At 44.6% G+C, this 26878-nt stretch overlaps 2 protein-coding genes and 1 long non-coding RNA gene across 4 annotated transcripts in view; 2 read left to right on the top strand and 1 right to left on the bottom strand.

The window, feature by feature from the left end:
• Positions 1–13772, top strand: part of POLR3B (RNA polymerase III subunit B) — an 80725-nt gene extending 66953 nt beyond the window's left edge. The window contains exons 25-29 of the mRNA XM_081210804.1: positions 1853–1956; positions 2947–3113; positions 4515–4628; positions 5852–6025; positions 13158–13772. Coding sequence (XP_081066930.1) covers positions 1853–1956; positions 2947–3113; positions 4515–4628; positions 5852–6025; positions 13158–13287 — 689 coding nt within the window. The 3' untranslated portion in view covers positions 13288–13772. The remainder of the gene's footprint in view (positions 1–1852; positions 1957–2946; positions 3114–4514; positions 4629–5851; positions 6026–13157) is intronic.
• A 497-nt stretch (positions 13773–14269) lies between these two features.
• LOC308596046 lies at positions 14270–26058 on the bottom strand. Its single transcript, XR_014012285.1, has 2 exons — positions 24909–26058; positions 14270–19384 (listed from the first exon to the last, which is right to left on the bottom strand). It is a non-coding gene; the product is annotated as an uncharacterized lncRNA (long non-coding RNA).
• Positions 23197–26878, top strand: part of RFX4 (regulatory factor X4) — a 72560-nt gene continuing 68878 nt past the window's right edge. Inside the window, exon 1 of one of the 2 annotated variants that reach the window (XM_081210814.1) lies at positions 23197–23701. In XM_081210814.1, coding sequence (XP_081066940.1) covers positions 23659–23701 — 43 coding nt within the window. In that variant the 5' untranslated portion in view covers positions 23197–23658. The remainder of the gene's footprint in view (positions 23702–26878) is intronic. The other variant, XM_081210812.1, reaches the window with a different exon arrangement.

Raw genomic sequence — 26878 nt, forward strand, 5'->3', positions numbered from 1 at the left:
AACTTTTCACTTATTTTGGAAAGAAGAACTTTCAAAGTTGCCCGATGAGTTGGATGGGGTTCACTCCACTCGCCCCATCTTCCAAATCTGTCTAAATATTTTGTTTTAACGTCTAATCTCATTATGCTCTCTTTGTGTTTAACTTGTATTAAAATCTGTCAGCTATGACTGGTCTCATAAGCACAGTCAGCGGACCAGAATAAGTTAATTATTTACTTGTGTCACTAGTACTCTTCATCTAATGAAATGCACAGCTGTGTTAGATCTGCAGTTGGACGTCTCGATTCCATTGTTATACAAGTCAGCAAAGGGTAGAAGCTGCTATGATGGAGGGGCCTCGGTTCTTTCTGCTGTTCTGCCTTTCTGTGTCGATTTCATGGATCTTTTATCATTCACTTTCACACAAAACAAACAACACAGCGCCTGTCTGCTATGGGAACCGTCTTGGCATATAAAAGGGTTTCCAGCGCCTGAAGTAATTTTAAGTTAGTGCAGATTTAATTTTTGGCTTACAGGTGCCCTTTCCTCCTCATGCAACCAAACACAATTTCCTAGTTTGGAGGAGGGGGAGGGATGTATGTTTGGCCAAACCCACAATTTAAGTGGGTGTAAGTTTTACGTCGTAATTCTTTTGCGTATTTTTCACACATGAGAAAATTACTAAAATGATTTTTTTGTGGGCATGGTATTACCACCAAAAGATTGGTTTGGCGAGGATTTTTTATGCGGTAGGAACCAGCAATAATGGTAAAAATCATGTGTGTTTTTTAATTGAAAAACACAAAATAAACTATAGAAATGCTTGATCTGCTTCTTTCACTGCACTGATCCTTCCACATACTGTTAACAGCTATCCCATGCACCTAGGCCCTGTTCTTATTTTGTTTTGTTTGTGTGTGTTTTTTTTTAATTGGGCAGTGGATGTTGGTGTTTTCTGACCAAGCTCCAGTATCACAATCGCTTCTTGCCCTTCCCCGCAAGTGCCTGGTTGAGTAAGCCCTTGTTTAGCGTGTGTGTAAACATTGCTTAAACTTCCCTAGTCCAAAACTCTTTTCTCCAGTTATAAAATGTATTGCCCACTTCACTGTACAAATCTACAAACTCTAAAGTATTTTAAAACATTTTACTGTGCTGCTCAGCTAGTTTTTTGCCCACCTGTAATAAAGCCACCCTACACAGTGAGAAAATTTGGTTTGCATAGACTTGGGAAAGAATAGATGTTTTGTTCTAAATGTTTGTGGTACGATTGTATGCATCCTTGTTTTTTTTATAAACGCATACGGTTTTCAAGTTATTTAGACGCATGTAATCCAATATTGCTAATGTTTCCCCAACCTTCTGCAGGGCAGGGAGGGAAGTTCCTTTTACATGCAGAAGTCCTTCCCTCTGACAGGTGGACCAAAGTTGTACCCCACTCAGTAAATAAAGACAAGGAACATTAGAGGATTCCCCCACTCTCACGTTCCTCAAAATTTAGTCAAAGCTTCTGTGTTGGGCCTGAGTTTAGAAGGAATACATGTTCTGGGGTCAGTATCTCAGATAAAAGCCTCTGCAAAATAGCTTGACTCTCACAAAGTACAGGGTAGTCTGGATTGCAGGATGCTAAGTGGTGGTGTCAATCACTGCAAAATGATTTTTTTTAAGTTTACATCTTTCATTTATCCTAGTCAGTATTGTTAGCTATATTTCCATGAACACCTTTAGTAAGGGAATGTCTGTTTTTGAGTGAACTATTTTTAATTGCATAGGCTAAAATAGCATTTAACTCTTGCCCAGAAACATCATTTTGGCTCTGCAAAATGAATTGCTTGCTTTTGTCATTTGAAAAACCTGTATATATTCTGTGTTTCAGGGGTTTGCGGCCTGATTATGCCTCAGGAGGACATGCCGTTTTGTGATTCAGGAATCTGTCCTGATATTATCATGAATCCCCACGGCTTCCCATCTCGCATGACGGTTTGTAACATTTTTACAGTCCTTGACCTTAATGCATTATTAAAAAGTGCTACTTACCCTTTTGGGGTAAATATCTATTTACTGTCAATAAAAGAAAAATGCAAGTTTTTACACTGTGCATTATTCTTCATAGGGCAGAAGGTGGAATAGGAAAGTTGTGTATCTTGACTGGTAGTGCTCTCCAGTGCTGACAGACATTGGTCTGCGTGGGAATAACATGAAGAGGTTCAGGAGAACTGTTTGGCTAAGTGCCAGCTCAAAGGCATTTTGCAGCCTGAGGTGGAGCAACAAGTGCCCTCCCCCATGCCCACAACTCAGGGTGCATAGTACCCAAAAGCCAACCTAGTAATTTTGAAAAAAAAAAAATTCCTTCCAGTAGCACCTTAAAGACCAACTAAGTTGGTTCTTGGTATGAGCTTTCGTGTGCATGCACACTTCTTCAGATAGTAATTTTGGTACCTGATGCTGAAAATTTCACAACCTCTTCTCCCCTTCCTTGAAATATATATATATATACATATGGTAACAACATGCTGCCTTTTTAAAATATCCAAATTCAATCTACCTGAAACAGCTCACTTGTTCTACCTGACATTGGCCATGATTACAGAATATAGGATCAACTTCAGGTTTCTGTCTGGGGTCTGAAAAGCTGCTTTAAGTATGCTCATGGGTTTGGGCCCACCCAGTGGGACATATTAATTGACTGATGATTTGAACGGCAGCCTCCCCTTCCACCTCACAGGTTGCTTGCTGCTGAAAGTCCCTTCAGTTTGCCATGCAACAAGAGACACAAGCCCAATATCCCCTTGGATATGCAGGCCTAGGAGCCTGTCTTGTTTGGACTAGAATTTGCCCACAGCATTTTGTTTTTCCTCGTCAGTTCCTTCTCTTTGCACCTTAGACAGATGAAGGGAGAAATCTCTAGAAGACTACAATATTTGGAGACTTCTCGCCAAACTTAAAATATCTCTGCTTTCTGCTCCATAGGTGGGAAAACTAATTGAACTTCTGGCCGGAAAAGCTGGTGTCCTGGATGGCAGATTTCACTACGGAACTGCATTTGGCGGGAGTAAAGTGAAGGACGTGTGTGAAGATCTTGTGCGTCACGGGTATAACTACCTGGGGAAGGACTATGTAACATCTGGCATTACTGGGTAAGAACCTCCTGCAGGCGACTGCTATGCCGTGTACATGTTCCTGTTTCTAATATCTAATAGTGCCATGTGTGCATAACTTTAATGTGAATAGCTGCACATGGTTTTTTATTATTATTTAAAAAGAACCCTGCCACTAGAGCATCAAACAAAATTAAGAAGCCAGCTTATTCTTGCAGTGGAGGGGTTTTTTGTCACTTAAAATACAAAAAGTTCTAAGCAGTTTTGGCAGAGGTGCCATGTGCTCTTGGCATATGATTAGCAGCCTTAAACCGAATGCAATAGCAAAATACGACATTGAAGGCAGGTGCTTGTCCGTTGGGAGTTTTTGTGAGCGGCTTTTGCCGATTGTGGAGTCGGTCTGGCATAGTTGGCTGGTCTGTTAACTTCCTGCTGTGTTGATCAGACTGTCTTCAGAGATGTGGAGTTCAAAGGAATATGAGAAGGTTTAGGAAGCAAGACACGGCCATATGGCCCAACGCGTCTGTGTTTTTAAAATGTATCTTAATCCTACCTTTCTATTTTCTACCACATCCTTCCCCCCCCCCCACTCTAACACCAACATCATCTGGGCCACTAACCTGTTCCATCTGTCAATTCTTCCTCTTTCATAAACTATATCTTTGCTTGTCCTAAATCTGGTTTGCTACTCCAGTTAAGGATAGGGGGAAATACATTTATTTATCTTAATGAACTGCAGGTGTTTTGTATGAATCTCTTAATGGTATGATGCATTTACATTTTAAAATGTGCCGTAAGTCACTTGGAGACCTTTCAGTTACAAGGCTAATAGATGAGGATGATCCTAGCTGAAAAACATGGGCAGTATGACTCCTTTAGAGAAATTATGCAGGGTGGAAAATGTTTTCTTTTGCCCCACAATGTGTTATTTGAAATCCTCTAATTTGTCTACATTTGCTTCGGGTGCCTCAAACTGCTTCCCTTCTCCCACACTATCATTTTCAGTTCCAATAATTTTCTTGAAGGTCATGTAACAGCAATGGATTGCAATTGTACCTACCAAGAATTCAGGAGCAGCCCCACATGCCAGCTTATAGACGTGACTTAGACTGACTTAAGAGGATGACTTATGGAAACTCTCCCATGACCTGGAATCTTAATAGCTGGAGGAACTCTCTTGAAGCTATTTAACATTTCAGTTATTTTCAGAGGTATCCACAGAGGTATCATCCTCCTGAAGTTCTCCATGGGTTATTTCTGAAGGGGGTGCAGAGAATGTGGTCAACCGGAAGCCTAGTGGTTGGCGATAGTGCAGGACTTGGGGGAACTGGGATTTATCCTACTTACTCTCACAGTCACTAATACCTGTTTTCCTTTTTGTAATCTTATAAACAATACTTTCTTAGCTTCTCTGAAAGAAATTTTCTTCTTCCTTCTCAGGGAGCCATTAGAAGCCTACATCTATTTTGGGCCAGTGTATTACCAGAAACTGAAGCACATGGTTTTGGATAAGATGCATGCAAGAGCTCGAGGGCCCAGAGCTGTCCTTACCAGGTATGGCAGAGACAGGATCACAAGCACAAATGCACAACACCAAAAGGCAGCCTTCAGGTCTGCTCCATTTCTCAACAGCTATACACGTGTAGAATCTTGCACAGAATGCAAAAGTTCTGCGCTTCAACTATAGCTTGAAAAAATGTAAACGGGTCATTCTGAAGCCAGGGAGTGACGTGTTGGTGTTCTTTGGTTTCAAAAGGGGGGCGGCGGAATCTGGATGCTACTTAAAAAGAAAAATACACAATTCACATAGCAAGTGGAGAGACATTATATAATAATAATAATAATAATAATAATAATAATAATAATAATAATAATAATAATTTATTTATTTCCCGCCCTCCCCAGCCGAAGCCGGGCTCAGAGCGGCTAACGACAGCAAAATATACAACATTCTAAAATCATTTCATTATAAAATCAGCTCAAATCAGATTAATGGCAACCACTGGGCTAGAGTTCTGTGAGGATTGCCAAAGGAGGGGGTCAGGCTGTGTCCTGGCCAAAGGCCTGGTGGAACAGCTCTGTCTTGCATGTCCTGTGGAAAGATGTCAAGTCCCGCAGGGCCCTAGTCTCTTGTGACAGAGCGTTCCACCAGATTGGAGCCACAGCCGAAAAAGCCCTGGCTCTGGTTGAGGCCAGCCTAACCTCCCTGTGGCCCAGGAACTCCAATATGTTTTTGTTTGAAGACCGTAAGGTCCTCTGTGGGACATACCAGGAGAGACGGTTAGAAGTGGTAAGTGGTCTTCTAGCTGAATTGAAGCCTCTTCCCATTCTTCTACTTCTCCACACCCAGTCGCCCTTTATAAGCCGAATGAATGAGGACCAGGGAGCAATGCATGCCCCTTTTCTGCTGCATATGCCTCCTCTTAGGCCAGTCTCATTCCTTTTGGATCATTGGGCCTAACTACAGCCTTAAGTTAGACCATACATATGAGCCTTACATAGACCGGGGATAGCCAGTGTCATGGCCTCCAGATGTTGCCGAACTACAACACCCATCATCCATGACTATTGACCGTGCTGGTTGGGGTTCATGGGAATTCATCGACATCTGGAGGGTCCCATGTTGGCTAATCCTGCTCTAGACTCCTGTAGTAGAGATTGACACTCTTTTGATGCTGAGCATTTAGCAGCATTCTGATGTGGTTTATTTTTGGGGGTGGGATTACCTGTTTCAGTGGGACAACATTCTCAAAAGTCTCTACCTGTTTGATTGAAAGGCAACCGACGGAAGGCCGCTCGCGTGATGGAGGCTTACGGCTGGGAGAAATGGAACGGGATTGCCTGATAGGCTATGGAGCTAGCATGCTCCTGCTGGAAAGACTTATGATTTCGAGCGACGCATTTGAAGTGGATGTGTGTGGCCAATGTGGATTGTTAGGCTACTCTGGCTGGTAAGCAGACAACTGAATTTTTAATGTTTCAATGTGGTTTACCCAGAAGCTTGCATATGTGTGTGGTCCCTGCTTTTACGTTAAGTGAGAGGTTTCCCTCGACAAATGAATGTAATGCGGTGCTTTGCACAAGTTGCATTTTGACGTGTGACACAGAGGATACTTGTAATGCCAAACTCGAAGGAAGGTAGCTCTTTACAAGACTTTTTTAAAAAAATGCTAATAATTTATTCTTGGTATTAATGTGATGCCTGTGTTCTTCTTACAAAGCAAACCTCAAAGATTATTTAGTCCTTCTAGTCAGGGGTTTAGTGAAGTTTTTGTAGTGCCCGCAGAGCTTCTGGATTATGTCTTTACAGGACAAAAATAATCTAAAAGGGAATTGGGCCCTCCCTTGTGTTTTTGGCAGAAGAGTATCTACTTTTCTGGAGATATTCCAACCATATATATATAAAAAAAGAAAAGCTACCATCTAAACTTAGGCAAACAAAAAGGGCTGAGTGTAGGAATTGAGACAAAGATGTGATTGCATGTCTCACCCATGTTACAAATAGCTGACTTATCACAGTGCTTTCAGAAGAGAGGAGACCAGCTGTGTCAATGTCCTTTTCTCATCTAAGATCCAAATTAGACCACACTGAAAAGGCTGGCAAAAGAACTTAGTGGGACTATACCTTTTGTTCAGTGGCTTGGACTCGTGCAGAGCAAAAGCAGAGGGAAGGGATGTAACAGAGATTGCGAGGGAGACTTTTTTTTCCTCCCTGCAAATTTTGCTTGTAAAATCAAGTCGCCCTCCCTTGCCTTACCTGTGTGCATGGGTTTTCCTGCTTAACCTAGAAAATTCTTGAAGCTTTTCTTCTTTCCCATGGCACAGATGGAAAAGGACTTATAGACTGTTATTTGCACAGGGCAAGACTCCTATTGGCTTGCACAGTCCTAAAAGCTTTATTCAGTTACTCTTCTTTTAATCTTTTTAAAAAAACAACCTGTCAATTACAAACCACTTGCTAACCACTGGATGAATTGCTGTAGTGTAATGGAACGTCATGAGAATTTTATCTATTTCGGGGGAAGGCACCTGCAATAGAACGTTGGTAAACACTGCTGCTTCTGTTAAGGATGTGAAAAGTCACTTTCTCTGGGAAGAAACCACTATACAAGTCCCAGAGGAAAGGAGTACAGAGGGAGTGGTACTAAGCTGAAAGATCAAAAGGGAGGTAGAGAGATTAGAAGCTCAGAAGTGACTGGATGGGGAACAGATTGCTACACAGTGTACTCAAAACACTTAAGACCTGATAAATGGAGGCAGACACCTGAAGTATTACTAAGGTAATGGAAAGGGGAAAGGCTATGGGTTGTATCCAGTGCTGTGCCAGCAGACTTCCACTCGAGCAACAGAACTTCTGCTTCCCCAGAAATCTGCTCTAAAGGGCCTCCCGACCTCCTGAAGCAGAGTTTTGAGGGTGTATGGTGGGGGGGCTGGCTACAGGGTGAAGTCCCATTACATGAGCAGAAGTCTCCCCCCATTTGCACAACGGCAACATTGGCCAGAACCCAGCTACCTTTTCCTTTAGGCAGAAAACACATCAAACGATTGGCTTCCTTCAAGGACTGTATGCCACCACGCCCAGTTCCAACTCTGACAACCAGCTTTTCATGCCAAGACAAATTATACATATAAACCATCATCATGTGGCTTTTCAGACACCGGGCATTTTGAATGTCATTTAGCTCTTTTCATAAAGCTTAAGGTCTTTAATTTAGACTCTCATATATATTTTTTCCTTTGGTATTTGGTGGATGTAGGAAACATAAAGGCTAGCATTATACACGACATATATTTATCTGCAAGTGCAGAAAGGGTTGGGTTTTTTCCTTGCAGCAAAGCAGAGAAGATTCTGCATCCTCAATATGCTTGCAGATGCTTTGCCAGGTGTAGTATAGCCTCAAAAGGAAGAAACAAGAACTAGAGGTTTTTAGAGGTCAGAGGAAAGCAATTGAAGACTATAAAAAAGATGCATGTAGCCATGGAAGGGTGTAGGAGCTTTGCTTCTTGAACATTTGAATTTGCAATCTTCAGACTACTTTTCATACTTTCATAAGGATTATAAACTAGATCTTTTTAAAAAAACAACAACTGAGGTTCACATGATTGTGTCCGTTGTTGGGTTCCATAAAAAAAATAAAATGCTAAATATGCAGAAAATTACAATTCATAGCTATGGCCACTTACTACAGGAAAAGATTACAGTTTTAAGGTAAATATGAAGAATGACATTTGCAATTTCATAAAACTTGTTCAAATGCTGTGATTTGCCCTATATAAACTCTGGAAAGGCATGCAATTCTGGTCTTCTAATGTATTTACTGGTTGAGGGAGCATAACCTGTAATTGGGTTTCTTATCCAGTTATTAGGTTCTTATTAGGTGATGATGTGTTCTGTCTGTCAATAGTGGGAGCCAAGCAGCCCTGTAATGAGCAACACAATAGAAACTAGGCAATTACAGCAGCTCCAGACCTCTGAAATGGTCTTGGCCAGCTTTAGTGAGCAATTGGTATATAAACAAGCTTATTGCACGACATGACTCTAAAAACTACATGGACTGAAAAGGAAGGTGGCTATTTGAGTTGGACGTATCAACCAAGAACCGTCAACCAGATAGCATTTCTAGTGCAACTTAACAATGGACAATTTTGTTGGCGCTAGAACTGGGCTCCTTCAAGGAGGGGGACAGCAGAGTAAAAACAATGCTATCCAGCATGTTTTTACTTTATGCAATCATCAGCTATGCATTGCCTTAGTCCAGAATTTCAAGCACTCAGCAAGGACGTTAACACCAGCCTTCCCCAACCTGGTGCCCCCAGACATTTTGGACTGCAGTTCCCATCATCTCTGGTCACTGGTTATGGTGGCAGGGGCTGATGGGAGTTGCAGTCTCAAACATCCAGAGGCCCCCAGATTGTGGGAGGCTGCCTTGCCTTAAGCTGGAGTTTCTAAAGCTTATTTTGGAAAGCCATTCTGAGAGGGTTGGAATTGGTGACTATATGAATGCAGCTGCCAAGGCAGAAAATCCAGTAGAATGATGACGTGTTGAGCTAAACAGATTTTTTATTTCACAGATCTGGAAGTATTTGGCTTTCTGGGAAGCCTTCAGCACAGCCTCTTGCTCCACATACTCTTTTGAAGGCAGGCCTAAGGGAAATAAGCCTTCATTCTTCACCTGTTGTCTTCCCTGCGTGGAATTATAGATTACAAGCCCCTTGGGGCAGAGACCTGTCTCATCATTTGTAAAGCATCATGCACATAGATGGCGCTATATAATTCACAGGGAAGTAGGAAAGGGAATTGGATAAACAGTGTGGGCCCAAAAGAGTGCACACGACCTCTTGGCCTTTCTTTCCAGTCGGTCAAAAGTGCATTCTTCTTGACTCTGCCATCTTCGCATGAAGAAGCCCTGCAGTGGGAGGCAGGGTACATAGAAAGGCAATCTTGGAGCCTGCTGTACCACTAGCAGACTTCTAGGAACACAGCAAGTTGCCTGATACCAGGTCAGACCATTGGTCCATCTAGCTCAGCATTGTCCATCCACACTGACTGACAGCAGCTCTTCAGAGTCTGTCCCAGCCCTGCTTGGTCTTGCTGGGGATTGAATCTGGAACCATCTGCATGCAAGTCAATTTCTCTACCGCCGAGCCGCGGCCCTTGCCCAAAGCAGTTAGGTCTGTGCATTATCCAGAAATGCAACCAAACTGTATACAAGAGATGGTTGCGGTTGATAAATTTTATTATTTATATTTGTCTTAGAATCATAGAATTGTAGAGTTGGAAGGGACCATGAGGGTCATCTAGTCTGACCCCCTGCAATGCAGGAATCTTTTGCCCAACAGGGGCCTCGAACCCATGACCTTAAGATTAAGAGTCTCATGCTCCCAACTGGGCTACTACGCATTGAGCAAACAAGATCTGTGGTCTCAGATCTCCAAGCAATACTTTCTAGGATTAGTCTTCATGTTGCCATTTTCTCTTCCCAACATGCTGTGTAACCTTTTCTGGGTAGGCTCTAGGATGATGCTTATGGGCATTTCAAAGGCACAATAATGCCCAACTTAATGGTGTCCTTAGCTGCATCCCCAGCTACATATATGATCAGCCCAGGAAAACTGACATCCTGTGAGCTCTTTGGAAATTTTTTAGCCCCCTTGCTCTTCTACCTGCGGTGGGGGAAACGACTCAGGCACACACGCCTCCCCCCTCTGTTGCCTCTGTTTCAATGTGATGTCAAATGACTTGTGGGAGGAAGATTTTAATCTCACTACACAGGTTGGGGAGTAAGATCCAAACAGCCCAAACCACCTTCTTTTTTCTTTTTTTTTAATCATCCCTAAAAATGTATGTGCTTGGTCATAATGAAACCATGAGCAACTGAATTAGTGGGCTCCCTTTTGCTTTTGGACAGGCGTACTCGGGGAAACCTGTTAATTGTGGTGTGTGGGTGAACGTATTGTTGTCTTTCCTCTCAGCTCCAGCAAGTACAGGTCTGGCCATTCATTCAGCACACAAATTAGATTGAGGGGGCACCTCATTCTTCACCCCTAAATTGGAATACCACAATTAACATTTCTGTGCCTCTTACTGAAGGTTTCCTTGGTAATACAGGGCTGCAACAGAGGCTCGCACTGCAGTTAGGGGAGCACACCAGTTTACATTAAACATTTACAGCAGGTGGGCCAGTAGTGGAAGTAGGGTGGGAGAGGAAGGGAACTCGTACAGAATGACCCTTCTTTGTAGACTGGGATTAGCTCATTATAAGATAATGCTGACCTATTTCATACTTAAAATGTAATTTGCAAAGAGGTGTAAAATAATTACTCAAAAGCGGCACTTTCAAAGCCACCAGTCGCCAAAGTGATACTGTAATCCAGTTCCAAAATTGCAACACACAAGTTCTGCATCAGCACCAGGTGTCATCAGGCAGCTGTTTGGGGTTCAGCACCCTGACAGGGAAGGACTGTCCTGGACCCCCCCTTTTTCCTGTGCTCAAGGGGAAGAGTGGAGTCACTGTTTAAAAATCCTACTATGTCCCTGAATGCTTCTATCATAGCAGTTCTCCCTGGGATTGTGGGAAAATTAAATAGAACTGCTGTTGAAGTGGAGGAAGAGTTGAGGTCTTGGTTAGGTAAGATGCTCCTTGGCTGCAAAGGCAGCCAGTCTGCCTTCTGTAGGGAAAGTAATTTAGTGGGGTGCCACAGGGTTCTGTCTTGGGCCCGGTCTTATTTAATATCTTTATCAACGACTTGGATGGTGGACTCAAGGGCATCCTGATCAAATTTGCAGATGACACCAAACTGGGAGGGGTGGCTAACACCCCAGAGGACAGGATCACACTTCAAAATGACCTTGACAGATTAGAGAACTGGGCCAAAACAAACAAGATGAATTTTAACAGGGAGAAATGTAAAGTATTGCACTTGGGCAAAAAAAATGAGAGGCACAAATACAAGATGGGTGACACCTGGCTTGAGAGCAGTACATGTGAAAAGGATCTAGGAGTCTTGGTTGACCACAAACTTGACATGAGCCAACAGTGTGACGCGGCAGCTAAAAAAGCCAATGCAATTCTGGGCCTCATCAATAGGAGTATAGCATCTAGATCAAGGGAAGTAATAGTGCCACTGTATTCTGCTCTGGTCAGACCTCACCTGGAGTACTGTGTCCAGTTCTGGGCACCACAATTCAAGAAGGACACTGACAAACTGGAACGTGTCCAGAGGAGGGCAACCAAAATGGTCAAAGGCCTGGAAACGATGCCTTATGAGGAACGGCTAAGGGAGCTGGGCATGTTTAGCCTGGAGAAGAGGAGGTTAAGGGGTGATATGATAGCCATGTTCAAATATATAAAAGGATGTCACATAGAGGAGGGAGAAAGGTTGTTTTCTGCTGCTCCAGAGAAGCGGACACGGAGCAATGGAGCCAAACTACAAGAAAGAAGATTCCACCTAAACATTAGGAAGAACTTCCTGACAGTAAGAGCTGTTCGACAGTGGAATTTGCTGCCAAGGAGTGTGGTGGAGTCTCCTACTTTGGAGGTCTTTAAGCAGAGGCTTGACAACCATATGTCAGGAGTGCTCTGATGGTGTTTCCTGCTTGGCAGGGGGTTGGACTCGATGGCCCTTGTGGTCTCTTCCAACTCTATGATTCTATGATTCTAATTTGGTTTCCTTCTTCAGCTGTTCATCTACCATAGGAACAATTTGCCTGGCTTTATTTTACATTAGGTTCAGCTCTGTAGTGCCAGTACATAGAGTTTAGCTCATGGGTAGCCAACATGTTGCCCACCATAATTTTGTTGGACTACAACTCCCATCATCCCTGACCATTGGCCTTGGTAGCAGGAGCTGATGGGAGCTGTAGTCCAGCCACATCTGAAGGCACAACACTGGCTAACCCTGCCTTAGGTGACCACAACTGGATGACTTTGGGCAGAGTAGTAATTCTTCATAAATAGCAGTGATTAAGAGAGTATGAGTCTTACGATTTGCCACCTTCATTGGGGCAGCTACCCCAAGCTAAACATTTAAATAGCAGTTTCTACCTCATTTCTGAGCACAATTTGAAGTGTTACTGTTGACTTTTTAAAGCCCTGTGTACCTTGGGATCCTCTGTACCTGGAGGAACACCTGTTCCCATATAAACCTGCCTGTGTTTTGAGGTCACCAGCAGACTATCTCCTCCTAGTTCTTCACCATCGTAGGTGAAGCAGGTAGCAACCAGGGACAAAGCCATTTTGGCGGTGATGCAAATACTTTTTGTACTGTTTTATTGTTGTTAGCCGCCCTGAGCCCGGCTTTGGCTGGGGAGGGCGGAATATAAATAAAAGTTATTATTATTTATTATTATTATTATTACTCTCCCCTCTCTCCTAATTTAACATTTTGTAAATTAACCAATATATAGGCTGATTGAATTTTAATTGTTTTTTCTGTATTTATTTTATTGCAATTAATTCTTAACCAACTTGGGAGGAATTTAGCCAAAAGATGGTGATAAAATACAATAAAGAAATGGATATATCTCTTTGTCTCTTTTACGTAAATATACAATGACCTTGGTGTTTCTTTCCTATCTTTCAGGTGCCATTACTGCAAGTCTTCCTGTCATGTGTCTTCCCTGCGCATACCATATGCCTGTAAACTGTTATTCCAAGAACTCCAGTCTATGAACATTATACCCAGATTAAAACTGGCCAAGTATAATGAATGAAAGTGTTGAGGAATGGAGGGACAAAATGGCAAGCGGAAATATAATCGGAAAGAGCTTAAGTGGCTTCAGAAGTGCTAAAACCGAATTGGCCCCTAATTCCTTACTGTTTTTTTCTTCTCTCTTTGACTGCCGGACAATGCTGAAGAAGAACAGTTGGAAGCTGTTAGCGCAAAGACTCAGGCGGTGTTTATCTGTGGCACTAAGCTAGGTGCCCCCTTCCACCAAGGCACTGGGACTATGCAAACTCAGTTTCCACTTCAAATGGATGGAAGCACTGCAGATCAGCCATGCTTAGTGGATTGCTTCCTTTGTCAACACAGTATTTAAATATGTGCATAAACTTAAGAGTGGGAACACAGTATTGAAATCAATAGGATTTCAAGGAACAGTTTTGCAGAGTCTTAACTGGTGCACAGTTTGGGGTTAGTGTAACTGTTTTTGCACAATGTTTGGGGTTTTTTAATGATTAAAAAAATTTCAGTTACGTTTTTCAATTCTTGAGCTTTTGTGGTGTAGCAATACTGAGATCCTATTAAGAGTGTCAGCCGTAGGTTCAAATCAGAGGGGGGATAGTTTTACAGAGCTCTCCAAATATAGTGCTTTAAGGAGGATATGTTGAAACAACATCACCTTGTTCTTGTCTGTTTTGTGATCTTATCATAGCTACTTGCTTGGAAATGCTGGAAATTCAAGTCCTTCTGTGGCACATTCCCACACATTCCTACCTATCAATGGGTGTCTGTGACAGCCGCTTCCCAGCACCCGGGGTCCCGTGCTTCCAGGGAAAAGAAGATCTGGCCACAGCAGAATACGCACCCATGTCTTGCACCCTCCCTTTCCCCTTTTAATAACTTGCTGGGGGAAATTTTCTCTGCTAGTGTGCCCTTTCTCCACCAGCCTAAACTCTAGCCTTGGGTCTCCCTGAAGTCTCTCAAAGTAGCACAGTTTATGGTTTCCAGACATGAGTTTGTTTACAATAAGCTGAGGCCACACAGGTTTATGAAACAAGTCAACGGTATACTAAGATGGGGAAAAAATACAGAGTTTCAAGGAAATATGCAAATTCAGCAAATTCCCCAGTGGAGCAAAATAACAAAATAAAGTAGATTAAAGTACCAGCCACTTTCCCTGAACATAAACCATCCCTCACTTTACCAGACTCTCCTTCCAAGCTTACAGAGCATTTTCTTCTTATGCTAGACCCACCTCCAGCCTGGCTCCCTTTTCTGTGTCCTTTCTCTACCTGCTCCCTGCCAATCACATGCTCTGCCCCTTGAGCTGCAGGCTTCAGGAAATTAGTGGCTTTTAATTTTCCCCACTCTTGGACAAGAGATCTCCCATTTCTCACATACACAATGAAGTTCTGCTGAGCCCCAAAGCAGATCAGGCTTCACACGTTAACTCTAAACTCAAATCAAGAAAGAGATGTAGCAGACAACAAAGATGCAAATTCCCATATGATTTGCATCAGTCCATCATACAAGGCCCATTCAAATAGTCCAGTAAGTTCCCATTTACAGGGCCAATTGAGCAGAACACCAGCTTGAAGTTCCCCACACATTTATCATTACTCCCTTGTTATTGGCCCCATGCTTCTGAAAATGCTACTTTTCCAGAGACATCTGCATGATGTATGCCGTATTCGTAATTAACCACGGAGAGCAAAGCAAATTTATTAGTTTTCCTGTCCGCACAAACTGAACTTTAAAGGTGCCTGGACCCATTTGCCTATAATTTGGCAGGCTTTATCCAGTTTGTAGGGGCTACTATACCTGCAGATTGCACATACTTCTGTCTAAGGGGGGGGGCAGCTGGGGAGAGTTGCAGCTATTTTTGATTCCCCATAATGGGGGGGGAGGGATGCAACAGATTCAGGCCCTGAGCCTCCAAAGTGCTTTGTACCAGAGCAAGCTGCTTTCCAAAGTGCTGAACTGATCTGAATCTAGTCATGTAGCTACTGCATACCCTGACTATCTGTGCTAGTGACATTAGGAAATACCTCTCTAAGGTCCTGGAAAACAAGTGTGGGTAAGAAGCTGACGCCGAGGACATTCTAAGATAGCATTTTCAGAAATGGTATCTGTTCTGTCCACTTTGTTGTTGTTTAGTTGTGTCCGAATCTTCGTGACCCCATGGACCAGAGCACACCAGGCACTCCTGTCTTCCACTGCCTCCCGCAGTTTGGTCAAACTCATGCTGGTAGCTTCGAGAACACTGTCCAACCATCTCGTCCTCTGGCATCCCCTTCTCCTTGTGCCCTCCATCTTTCCCAACATCAGGGTCTTTTCCAGGGAGTCTTCTCTTCTCATGAGGTGGCCAAAGTATTGGAGCCTCAGCTTCACGATCTGTCCTTCCAGTGAGCACTCAGGGCTGATTTCCTTAAGAATGGAGAGGTTTGATCTTCTTGCAGAGCCTGCTAAAACAGGTAGAGCGATGTAAATTGACTAGATAGGTGGTGTCAGGATGAAGAGTTCAGATCCGTAAGGCACTGCGGAGCATTTTGGGACCAGCTGGGTCTCTACAAAAGAGATGTGCTGTGGTGGAACTAGACTGTTCGCACTTAACTTCACAAAAGTCACTTGAAATGTTTTATATTTTTGTAAACCACTTCGAGGAGTGGGGTTTTTTTATTTTAACAATGAAGCAGTATGTAAATTTTGGTAAATAAATGTGAAAGAAGAATAGAACCAGAGTCAGAAAAGATCTTAAAGAACATCCAGTCTAAGTGTCTATTGATGCAAGAAAACCAGTACTATGGTATTGCTAATAGGTGGCTGCATTAAAACCTTAACCCAAGGAGAGCCTATCACTTTCTGCAGCAATTTGTTCCATTGTTGAGCAGCTTATACCATCAATAAGTCCCCCCCCCCTAGTGTTTAGTCTAAATCCTTTTTCTTTGTAATTTGAACCCACTGAGTAAGGGGCTACCCACTCTGGAGCAAAAGAAAACAAACTTGCTCCATTATCTATGTGGCAGCCCTTCCAAGTATTTGAAGACAACTATGCTATCGCCTCTTAATCATCTCTACTCCAAGCTAAATACACCAAACTCCTTCAACCTATTCTCATAAGAGTTGGACTTCAGATCCCTCCTCATTTGTTGACGTCACACTCCAGGCACAAAGATAAACCAGAGGAAGAGGTCCCTTAATAACACAAACATAATAACCAAATTATGGATTAATAAATAAATAAATGAATGGTGAATTAATAAAATGTATATACAATAAAAGATTCAACCTAATATAAAAGAATGTAATGCAAATACATATAAATCCAAAACACACAACTAATTCTCAGCAAGGTACAACAGCCAGTATAAATTAGTAAAGTTAATATCCGTATATGAAACAAATTCCATGCATCAGTAGAGTTGAAATACAAATTTCATGCAGTAGTACAGTTAATATTGATGAAAACTCCAGAATGTACTTTTGTTTCAGTACTTCCTCGGAAACTACTGTAATAAATGGCAGCCAAGCTTGACTCTTCCCAAGATATCACTGAATACATAGCAATGTTAAAAAAAAAAGATTAATTAACAAAAACCAGGAAGCTACCCTCCAGACACCTTCCAGTTTGTTGATATCCTCCTTAAACTCTGGCATCCAGATCTGAACTGCAGCTGAGCAGAACAGAGAAGTGCTATTACAACTGGCAAGCTGGAAATCCAAAATTGCATTAGCCTTTTTAGCTGCCACACCACACTGCTGGCTCACGTTTCATTTGTGGTCTACTAAGAAAGTAGGAGGAGCTGGAGAGCATCTGATGCAGCTAAATTCATCCCCAGCCACTCTTGAGCAGCTTACAGCACATATAAGAAACAAAACATCAAACATTAAAAAGCTGAATATCCTATACAGGCAAAAACAAACCAATAAATCAATAGAAACCAATAATAATAATAATAACAATAAACAGTTTAAAGTTATACCCAAATTAAAATAACTGCCAACCCCAACTAAACATTTAACTAGCCCCAGCCTGACAAAAACAAAACAGAGGAACCAAAATTAGAACTGTTTTAAACATTGTAAAACATTTTAGCCAGTTTCCCCGACCCAAGAGTTGTTCCAGCAATGTCCCAGTGGTCTCCCAGGAGCCTCTTTTGGCTTTTCAGGATGAGTCTGGGACCCGTCCCCTAGGCCAGGTGGAAATGGGCCTTGCAGCAGGGAGCAGTCTTCCTTCCAGCACTCACGGCAGCAGCAGTGTGTAAATGTTTTAAATAATCAGGTTCAAGCTTAGAAACAATCATACAAAACAAATGACAACTCTTTAAAGAGACAGAAGAGTTGAAGGGAAAATGTGAGTGCTTACTAATACAGTGGTACCTCGGGTTACATACGCTTCAGGTTACAGATTCCGCTAACCCAGAAATATTACTTCAGGTTAAGAACTTTGCTTCAGGATGAGAACAGAAATCATGCTCCGGTGGCGTGGCAGCAGCAGGAGGCCCCATTAGCTAAAGTGGTGCTTCAGGTTAAGAACGAATTAAGTACTAAACCCAAGGTACCACCGTAGAATGTCAAAAACATGGTAAAACGCTGATGATTACTGAATGAGGATTAGAAGGCTAACATGAACCAACTGTTTAGTCAGGCAAAACCAACCTTTTACAGTACCTTATCAAATTTAATAAGGTTTACCTCTGAATAGGCATGTATAAGATCGCACTTGGCGAATTTGTCAGTTTCAGTTTCTCATTTTTTCAATCTTAAATACAGTACAGCTCTGTACTTTTCCAGCTTGGGGACTTTTTAAAGTCCTCATGAAAATCTATCAGCATTTTAGTTGCACACTTCACCTAATATACACATTTTTGCATGCAATTTTTCCTAATATGTATGTTTATGCAAAGCAGTCTTCCAAATAGAACACCTTTTTGTATGTTATTTTTGCTAATCAATGCACTTTTATGCACTCTTCCCCCTACTATATGGATTTTTGTAGACATTACGTGGCTGGAGGACTGCATTTCAAATTCAGAGAGGTTAAAATGTCGAAGGAAAGTCGTGTTTCAGTTTGCGCAAAGTGTGAATCAGAGAGCTTCACCTATGACACTGAACGGAATCGCCTTTCTCCCCATTGCTCACTGTTAATTATTTCCACGGTGTGGTTGGATTTCTGTCCAGTGACTTTTCTCAGATAGTTGATGGAGATGGGATGGCCTGAAGAATGCTTCAGGATCTTGCGGTATCAACACAATGAGCTGTGGTAGGCAAAATGTTGGCCACCAGAGTTTTTGTTCCCAGTCCAGCTTCTTTATCACTTTGTATTCCAGTGTCCAGGCAAAGCTGTTTACCAGAAATGTTATTCAATGTGAAGGTCACTAGGATGTTAGTCCAGCTGAGATGCTGAATGCAGTTTGTGTCCTGTCCTAGCCAAATCCTCATTTTGCTGTTGGAAGTAATGACCACCTTTATAAATTATTTTCCAAAGTGGTGCCCTTAGTCTGCAAACAGACTTTTTTTACTAGCTTGAATTACTGTACTAGAATAAAGAGGCTGTTGGCATTCCTGAATTTAATGTACTATAAATGTTGAGGAATTAAATGAGTTTATATTTTTAAAAAAGAAAAAAGGGAGGGGTGGGCTTGACAGTAAAAGTCTGAAAAGTCCTAACTCACTGCATGCAGGAGCAGCAGATATTATTTCATAGGTGGGTTATTTTTATTAAATGCAGTATATCACAAGACTACGTCACAAATGAAACTTTGGTAAGGGAGGAAGCCATTAATGCAATGCTAATAATATATGCAAAAAATAGACAGAAGTTAAATATCATAAAAGCTATATTAAAAGCACCACACAAAAGGTTGTTATCAGGAAAAAATATATACAGTATAAAGCAAAAAAACAGAATATAGAAAAAGCTTTTAAATAACTTGATCCAATAATGAAACCTAAACTGATTTAATCATAGGAGCATAGAGGGCTGCCATGTAAGAAGTCAGATTTTTGGTCCATCTAGCTCAGTATTGCCTACACAGGATAGATTCAGACAGGTGTCTTTCACAGCCTTAAGAGATGCTGGAGACTGAACGTAGGACCTTTTGCATGCAGATCAGGTGCTCTGCCACTGAGCTATGGGCCTTCCCCTGTTGATAAAGGAAAGCAGTAACTAGAAATGACTACCTCCAATCACCCTATGTTACCTGCCCATCAAATTATCCATTGATATTATTAGGAGCACCTGATCTTCTGGGTGATTATGAAGATTACCTGCTTTCCCCCCAATGTTACACAGTCTGCAAAAGTGTCTTCGCTGAGCTTGGTGTGTAAGCCTTCCTCTACAGCAGCATTGTTTAGATGGGGTGTCCTGGCTTTCTCAAGAATGCAAGGTATTTGATGTGTGGGTGAGGTTGAGATGAAAATAACTTGTGGGCTCCCTTTGCTTCCCTGCGGCACTACAAGCCTGTCTGAACATATATCAGATGGCACAAGACCTGACAACTGACTTAGAGGCCTTTCCCCACACTTGAGGATGCAGTGGGTTCAGCTATGTTCTCATTTTATATTCACAACAGCTTTGCAGAATTTGGACAGGGTGGCCTGCCCATAGACACTGGGGACCCTGCTGGGAAATACTTTTCCCCAGTTGCCACTTCCATGTAGCTTTAGCAGCAATTCCTCACCCCACCAGCCATTCATAACGGAGGCTGTGAGTGATACTACTTCATTGCTGTATCATAGTGCAAAATGTATTGGCAGAAGCTGCCAAGCTCAGTATTATAGTTGCCATTGCTGTTGTTGTTGTTTAGTTGTTTAGTCGTGTCTGACTCTTTGTGACCACATGGATCAAAGCACGCCAGGCACTCCTGTCTTCCACTGCCTCCTGCAGTTTGGTCAGTTGCCATAGATTGGGCAAATGCCCTCAGAAAAGCAGAACAAAATAAATAATATCAAAAAATGCACTTGTGGGCTGTGTGTGCTACCATGTTGATTGAGAACTAAGACACACACACCCCTTCCAGAAGTTTTTCCCCCATGCATTTGCATGGAGAGAGGAATGTGACCCTTGTCCCCACCAGAGGTGGGTTTAGGGGGGGTGCAACCTAAAATCCACATTGCACTGGGCATGGATCCACAGGGGCGCCACAGGGGGCTCTGCAACTATTATGTAGAATGGAAGGTGAGAGGCAGGTGGTGCAGAATTTTGGTGTTGCACAGGGCACTGCTGAAATTTGAGACCCCAAGGTCGTCCACCGCACCCATATCCTTATTTACATTGCTTCTACCCTCCAACGCACCCACTGGATGGAAGGTCTGAAAGGGATGTGTTCATGCAAGTTTATCTGAATATGCACAGGCTCCTTCCTGTGGTCCAGAACTCTGCCGGGTCAGGATGCCCAACCTTGTAAAAGAGCCTACGTGCGTTCAGACAAATGCATGTAGCCTGAGGTCCCTCTTTCAGTGGTCGGGTTGAGATCCCACCACTCAGTGTGCGAAGGCTGGAGCCACAGGGATTACACACTGGGAGCCCCATGCTTTCAGTTCCAGTTCCAGTCAGTAACTATCCCTCCCGAAGAGCCAGTCAGTGCTTTGAAGCAGAGGAGGCTTGTCCATTAGGGTGAATGGGGTGCTGCACAACCTTCAGTCTGCCCTCAGCCAGTCCTCACCTGCCAGCTGCCTCATGTACAACCAATCAGAGGATTGCTCTGCCTCCTTTTGGTTCTGGCTTCCCCTATTGGCTGGCCGCCCTGGCTTTTACCCCACCAATCCCAATGGGCACCAGCCACTGCTGTTCTGAAGAAGGACTTCCAGAACTGCACTGAGAGCTTCAGCGGAGACCATGGCTAGCTACTAGCCAAGGGTGCTGATTGGCAGGTCTGTTCTGTGCCACTCTGGTTCTGGTATCTGGTGCATGGACGACCACCCTGTTCCTCCTGGTCATCACCCAACACTCACTCTGTCACATTACACTGGTTCTCCTAAGCAGGAAGGTGGTGGCCTGCTTAGCCTGGTATGACTCCCTGTGCCTACAGCAGAAGTAGGCAACCTTTTGCCTGTTTGATGCATCTTGGCACTGGGTGGGCCCTGAGTTGGTGCTGAGCAGGGCCAAAGGAAACACACCCTCTTAAGTATCTCAAGAAAGAAAGGGAGGAAAAAGAGTATGGGGTGGTGGTAATTCAAACTCCTTCCATCCTCCTTGTCATCTGCATGAAATCTGCTTGAGGGCCACATGAGTCCCCAGGGGGCATGGGCTGCCAAGTCTTGGCGCACAAGGTCCATTGAAAAAGATGACCAGTGTAAGGTTACATGAGATATTTTGGGAACTTAGGAAAACTCCTCTGTAAAGCTATTTGGATATATTATCATTCATGAACGGCTCCCTATTGAGCCCTGGCTCCGGGTCATTTTCTGCCTGTCCTGCTGGGGCATTGCCCAGCAATGCAGACATGTGCCCACCAAGCCAGGGTTCGACAACAGAGGGCACCTTGGGTGCCTTCTCCACCTGCCAAGGCTGCTCCCTCCACCTCCACCAGCAGCTCCTGTTTCTTTCAAAGCATTAATCCAATAGGAGACCCCCGGAACAGTCTGACATTTATTTTTCTCCTTGATCGCTAGTGTTTTCTATCTCCTCCTCCTGATATCAGAGAGTTTGCTGCTGCTGCTGCTTTTTCTGTTTTAAACCACCTCATTGGAATTTATGATCCAGACATCCCCTCTGGCTTTTTCTTCCATTCTGACTCCAGCTTCTCTATTTAACTTTGCCCCCCAGGACTTTGATCTGCAAATTTCCACCGGCCTTTCTTTCCTACCCCTCGTTAGTTTTGTTTTGTTTTGTTTTTTTACTTTCAATATATTGTAAAAGCATGTAGTGGATTTGTTCCAAACCGTTTTGAATCCCTCCAAAGGTTTCCATATGCTGCATTTAGGGCATGGGGTGTGATGGGGGAATATGGGCATGGGTGTGTGTGTGTGTGTGTGTGTGTGTGTGTGTGTGTGTGTGTGTGTTTTCCTGCCTTAAAGAGAATATAGGGAGAGGAGGGGGAGGAGAGGGTGGCTTCCTCCCTCCCTTTTTTAAACCATGTTGGCTCTGTCCATGGTCAAAGTAATTCAGCCGTAATCCCCTTTTCTCTTCCTCTCCTAGCCTTCCATTCATATTCTAATCACAGCTTTCCCTTCTCTCGAAACCAGCCACTTTATCAGAGCTCCAGTTTTGCTACTCGCTTGAGCCCTTCCCAGCACACAGAGAGACGCCTTCAGAAGAAACGGGCAACTTTTCTCCCATCTTCCCCCACCAGCCTGCACGCATCTCTGCCTCCAAACAACCCTGCAGGAGGGGGGAAAGTCTCTGGGAAATCTTCAGACCTCCGGATGGGATCAGGCATATTTCAATCCACAACATCTATCTCTTCCCCTCCCGGGAACACACGCACTAACTTCTTCCTTACTCTAATAACCGAAAGAGAAGAAGCGCTTAGATTTATCCCAGTGATGATGGGGAGACGGGTTTGTTTCCTGCTCCTGCGTGCATTTTAGGGCCTCTTCACACGTTACACCCCAGCAATACTCTAGTCTGGAAGCCTATTTCTGTGATGTTTGAGAAAACAAATCTGTAGCGTTCACATTTCGATGGGTATCTTAAAAAAGATTCTACATGTGTGAACAGTTTACACCTAGCATGGACTCCTTAGTCCAGAAACAACCTGCGCTTCCAAGATGCTCTGAGCGATTCCCTAAGAAGAGGAGGTCTAACATAGTCTTTACATGCCCCCAAACAGTGCCCGAGAGAGAGAGAGATCTAAGCCAATTTTGATCTCAGCCTGCAAGGAGCCAAAAGCTGGGTGGTGGATGGGGGAGCAGTGGAAGAAGAGGGGGCGTCTCTCTCTCTCTGGAACTTTAACCAAGACAAACGTTCCCTAATGGCAAGTGGGGAGGAGGGAGAGGCAGCCGAGGAAGGGGGGGGAGAAGTGTCGGGCTTGCGTAGATCTAAAGCCCCCCTCGCTGGGGGAGCGCTTTTCTTATTCAAAACAGTGGCACAATGGGGTTCACATTGAGCCTTGCCACATCCCCATCTGACTAGCAGCCATTCATCAGGCTGGCCGGCCTATCAATGACATTTCTCCCATCAGGGCTCCTATAAAATGACGCTTTTTCCCATGAAACATCCGCAAACATTTTGACGGCTCTGGCGTTGCCCTGTTGGATTTACTGAGGATCTCTCCCTCTCTCTCTCTCTCTTCTCCCCCCTTCCTTCTCTCTCTCTTTCTCTCCCCCCTCTCACCCCCTTTCTAACCTCCACCACCCCCCACACCAGCACACCTCCTTCTCCCTCTTTTCTTTCGCCGGCATCTCTGAGCAAAAACAGGGGAACTCCACAAAACTTCAGGACTTTGGGGGCTCCTGCACTGTCCATGGGAACAGCATGCATTGTGGGTTGCTGGAGGAACCTGACATGGATTCCACAGGTCAGTCCGAAGCCGTCGGGGCGGCAGGGAACAGACTCCATCCGTTTTGGGTTGTTTTTTTTTGCGCTCAAAGTTTGGCAGGGATCAAGGCGAGAGAGGGATCCACAGGGAAGCGCGGCGCGCTGGCCTGGGGGCCATGGGATCCTCCTAGGTTAGCCGCTTCCGCTCGAGGGGATGCGCCTGGGTGTGGATCCCCGAGGGCTGGGGAAGGTTCACTGGTTGTCACTGGAAGGGAGAGGGGGGCCCCGATCCGAGGCACGTGGACTCGGAAGACTTGCTCTCCAGGGAGGGTGCCTCGGCTTGCAGAAGCCCCCCATCTCCCAAATCCAGATGGGCAGGATCGAGCTGGGCAGCCTCTCATTTGAAGGAATGCGAGCAGAATTGAAGGAGCAGAACTGAATTATTAATTTTTTTTAGGGATGGGCGAAGTGAAACTTTGGGGTGCTGGAATGCAGCTTGCGAAGTGGGAGGTTAGTTTGGAGGTGTTCGTCGCAATTCAAACGTCTTGGGGCGCAGAGCTTTGAGATCAGCTGGAGGGGGGACTAGGAGGCTGTTTCATAACGGGGGACGACGAGGCCCGTTTTGATACTGAGCCCCTTCCCAAAGGGCTGAAATTCCGAGATTTTAGTCATCGCCTCCTGCCAAGTTCGGGGGCTATCGGCCTGGAACGGCTTTTTGGGATGGAAATTGTCCTAACTTTAATAATGATAACGTTGATATTATTATTATTAATTGTCATTACTATTTCTGGGTTGGATTTCAAGTTTCTAGGCCCTCTAAACTCCCACCATCATCTGCACATCCCAAACTCCCCTCTGTTTTCTCTTGGAAGGGAAAGCCTCTGTCCTTGCCGCGCATCTTCCTCCCAGGGGAATGTACTTAGAATTTCACCCTTAACCTCTCTCCCGGCCCCCTTTAATATCGACTGGTGGTTCCTATCCAGTTTGAATTCTGTTTACACGGTAGGTGGGGTGTGTGTGGAATCCTTCTGGGCTCCCCCTGCGCTGCTCACGATCCTGGCAGCAGAGGTGAGGATCCCGCGCTTCCCATGTGGGGCGTCTCGCTGGAGAGACACCTGTGACTCGGCCGGGGCCTGGGCCGAGAGCGATGGGGGCTCCCTCGGGGCAGAGAGAGGGAAAGAGAAAGAGAGAGGTCCGAGGCTGCACTGTGACTTAACAGGCTGCAATCCTATGCAGTACATACTGACCTGGAAGCAGCAGGCTCCACGGCCCTCGATAGGGCTTACTTCCGAGTAAACCTCCCTAGGATTGCGCGGCCTCGTCCGAGGGCTGCGGAGCCCAAGAAGATCTGGAAACTGCAGGTGCCGCCTCGCCCAAGAGATGATGGGGCGGCCATCGCCCTCCCTCTTATCTTGAACTTTAGAAAAAAAGTTGCATCGAATGTGGCACTTTCCTACTGCGGTGTTAATTTTCGTAGTATTTTTATAGCATTTATTACTAATTAATAAATTACTTATTCGTTACTACGAAATAAACATCACCGGCTGCTCTCCTTGGATTGTTGACTTTGGAGCGACTCCCTAGAAGTCACCACGGGACTGTCCTTCCACGAGGCCCTCGCAGTTTTGTTTTTAGGGTTTGTTTAAAAATATATATGATTTTTTTCCCTTTAAGCACTGAAGTTTAAAGTTGGGTCCAGCTGTGAACTTCTTTTTGGGCAGGAAAAGGGAGGTCAATCAAAACAAAACAAAAAGGCGCTTGAGCGACGGATTCTCTTAGAAAACGCGCCTGCTTGGAAGAAGCCGAGTAGGCCGGAGGGACTCGAGGAAAACTCGGGGGTCAGGCACGTATCTCTCCCCCTCTCCAAGCGCTACCGAGGCCAAGCCGGCAGCCAACGTGCTCCCCAGAGACACGGGGGGAGAAAGAGTTTTAGGCCCCCAGAAGCCAGCCGGGAGAGTGCGCGTGAGGAGGGGAGAAGCGAGGCACCCGGAGGGGCTGCTTGGCGAGCCCGGCCTCGGCCCTCTTGTTTTAGGGGTGGCGTCCCGAACAGCTCGGCTCTCTAACTTTAAAGAAAAAAAAGGAAAGAAGGGTATAAGGTACAGTTTTGTTTTAAAGCATTTCCTATATTAAAAAAATATACTTTGAACGGACTGAGTAGGAGCGAAGGAAGACAAGTGTCCCCACTTGGGGGTTCCCCGTTTCCATTTTAACGTCGGAACCGAAAAGCTAGACGCTGGTGTTCTTAGGACCCTTTCGCGCGCGTTAAGCAATGCACGCGGCACTTGGAAGCAGCGAGACTTTCGGGGAAATGGGTGCGGAAAAGCGTGTTCCACGACGGGGCGCGCAGTGGTGGTTTTCGGAGCCATGAACTGAGCAGGGCTGAACTGCGCCTTTCGTGTAAGTCTCTCCAAAACCGACTGCTGGGTCGACTGCTCTAGTGTAAGGCAGCCTCAGGGCCGGGGGACTTGGCCGCGCTCCGGGCCTCGAGGTGGCGGCGGCGGCCTCGGCTGCGTGGCCTCGCTCGGTGTCGGGGGACGGCCGACCCCCAAGCGAAGGCCCGGCCGCCCGCTGGCCTTGAAAGGCGCGCCGGGCTGCGCCAACCTTCCCAGGCGGCGCGCCTGATGGAGGGCAGCGGGTTTGATTAAGATAATATTAATCAGAAACCACTTTCGCCTTGCTCAGCAGATGGCAGGGAAAGTGGAGCCTTTGGCGTTGCCCCATTCAGACACCTTCACCTCCTTTTCAGGGGACTTAATCCAATTAGGCTTTCCTCGGACTTTTCAGTTGTTATGTAAAGAATCCCCTTTTTGCGTTTGGGGAGAAATATGGCTTCATTGGAAGCGAAGGGGCGGCGGCGGCTGTGTGTCTTGGGAGGCTCGCGGGGGGGGTGTAGTCTCGTTTTAATTTTTCCTCGCCATTCACCTCTTCTCCTTAATCGCTTAATGAGGAAATCAGCTGGAACGACGAACTGCCCAGCATTTCTTGGGTTGTGTAAAACTCTAGGAACCCGTTGCAAAAAAACCCGTGTGTGTGATTGAAATAATAGACAACAATAATCTGTCTCTAGAAACGAAACCATTTCTTCTGAAGCAACCCCTGCTCTAAGCAAACCCATTCTCTTTTCAAGAACATCTTCAGCAAGGTGCTAAGAGAGAGACCTTGAAACAAATTTAACCCAAATTTAGGTACAAAGTTGAAATCCATTGGGGAGAACATG

Source organism: Podarcis bocagei (assembly GCF_964188305.1).
Source record: "Podarcis bocagei genome assembly, chromosome: 10".
NCBI lineage: Eukaryota > Metazoa > Chordata > Lepidosauria > Squamata > Lacertidae > Podarcis > Podarcis bocagei.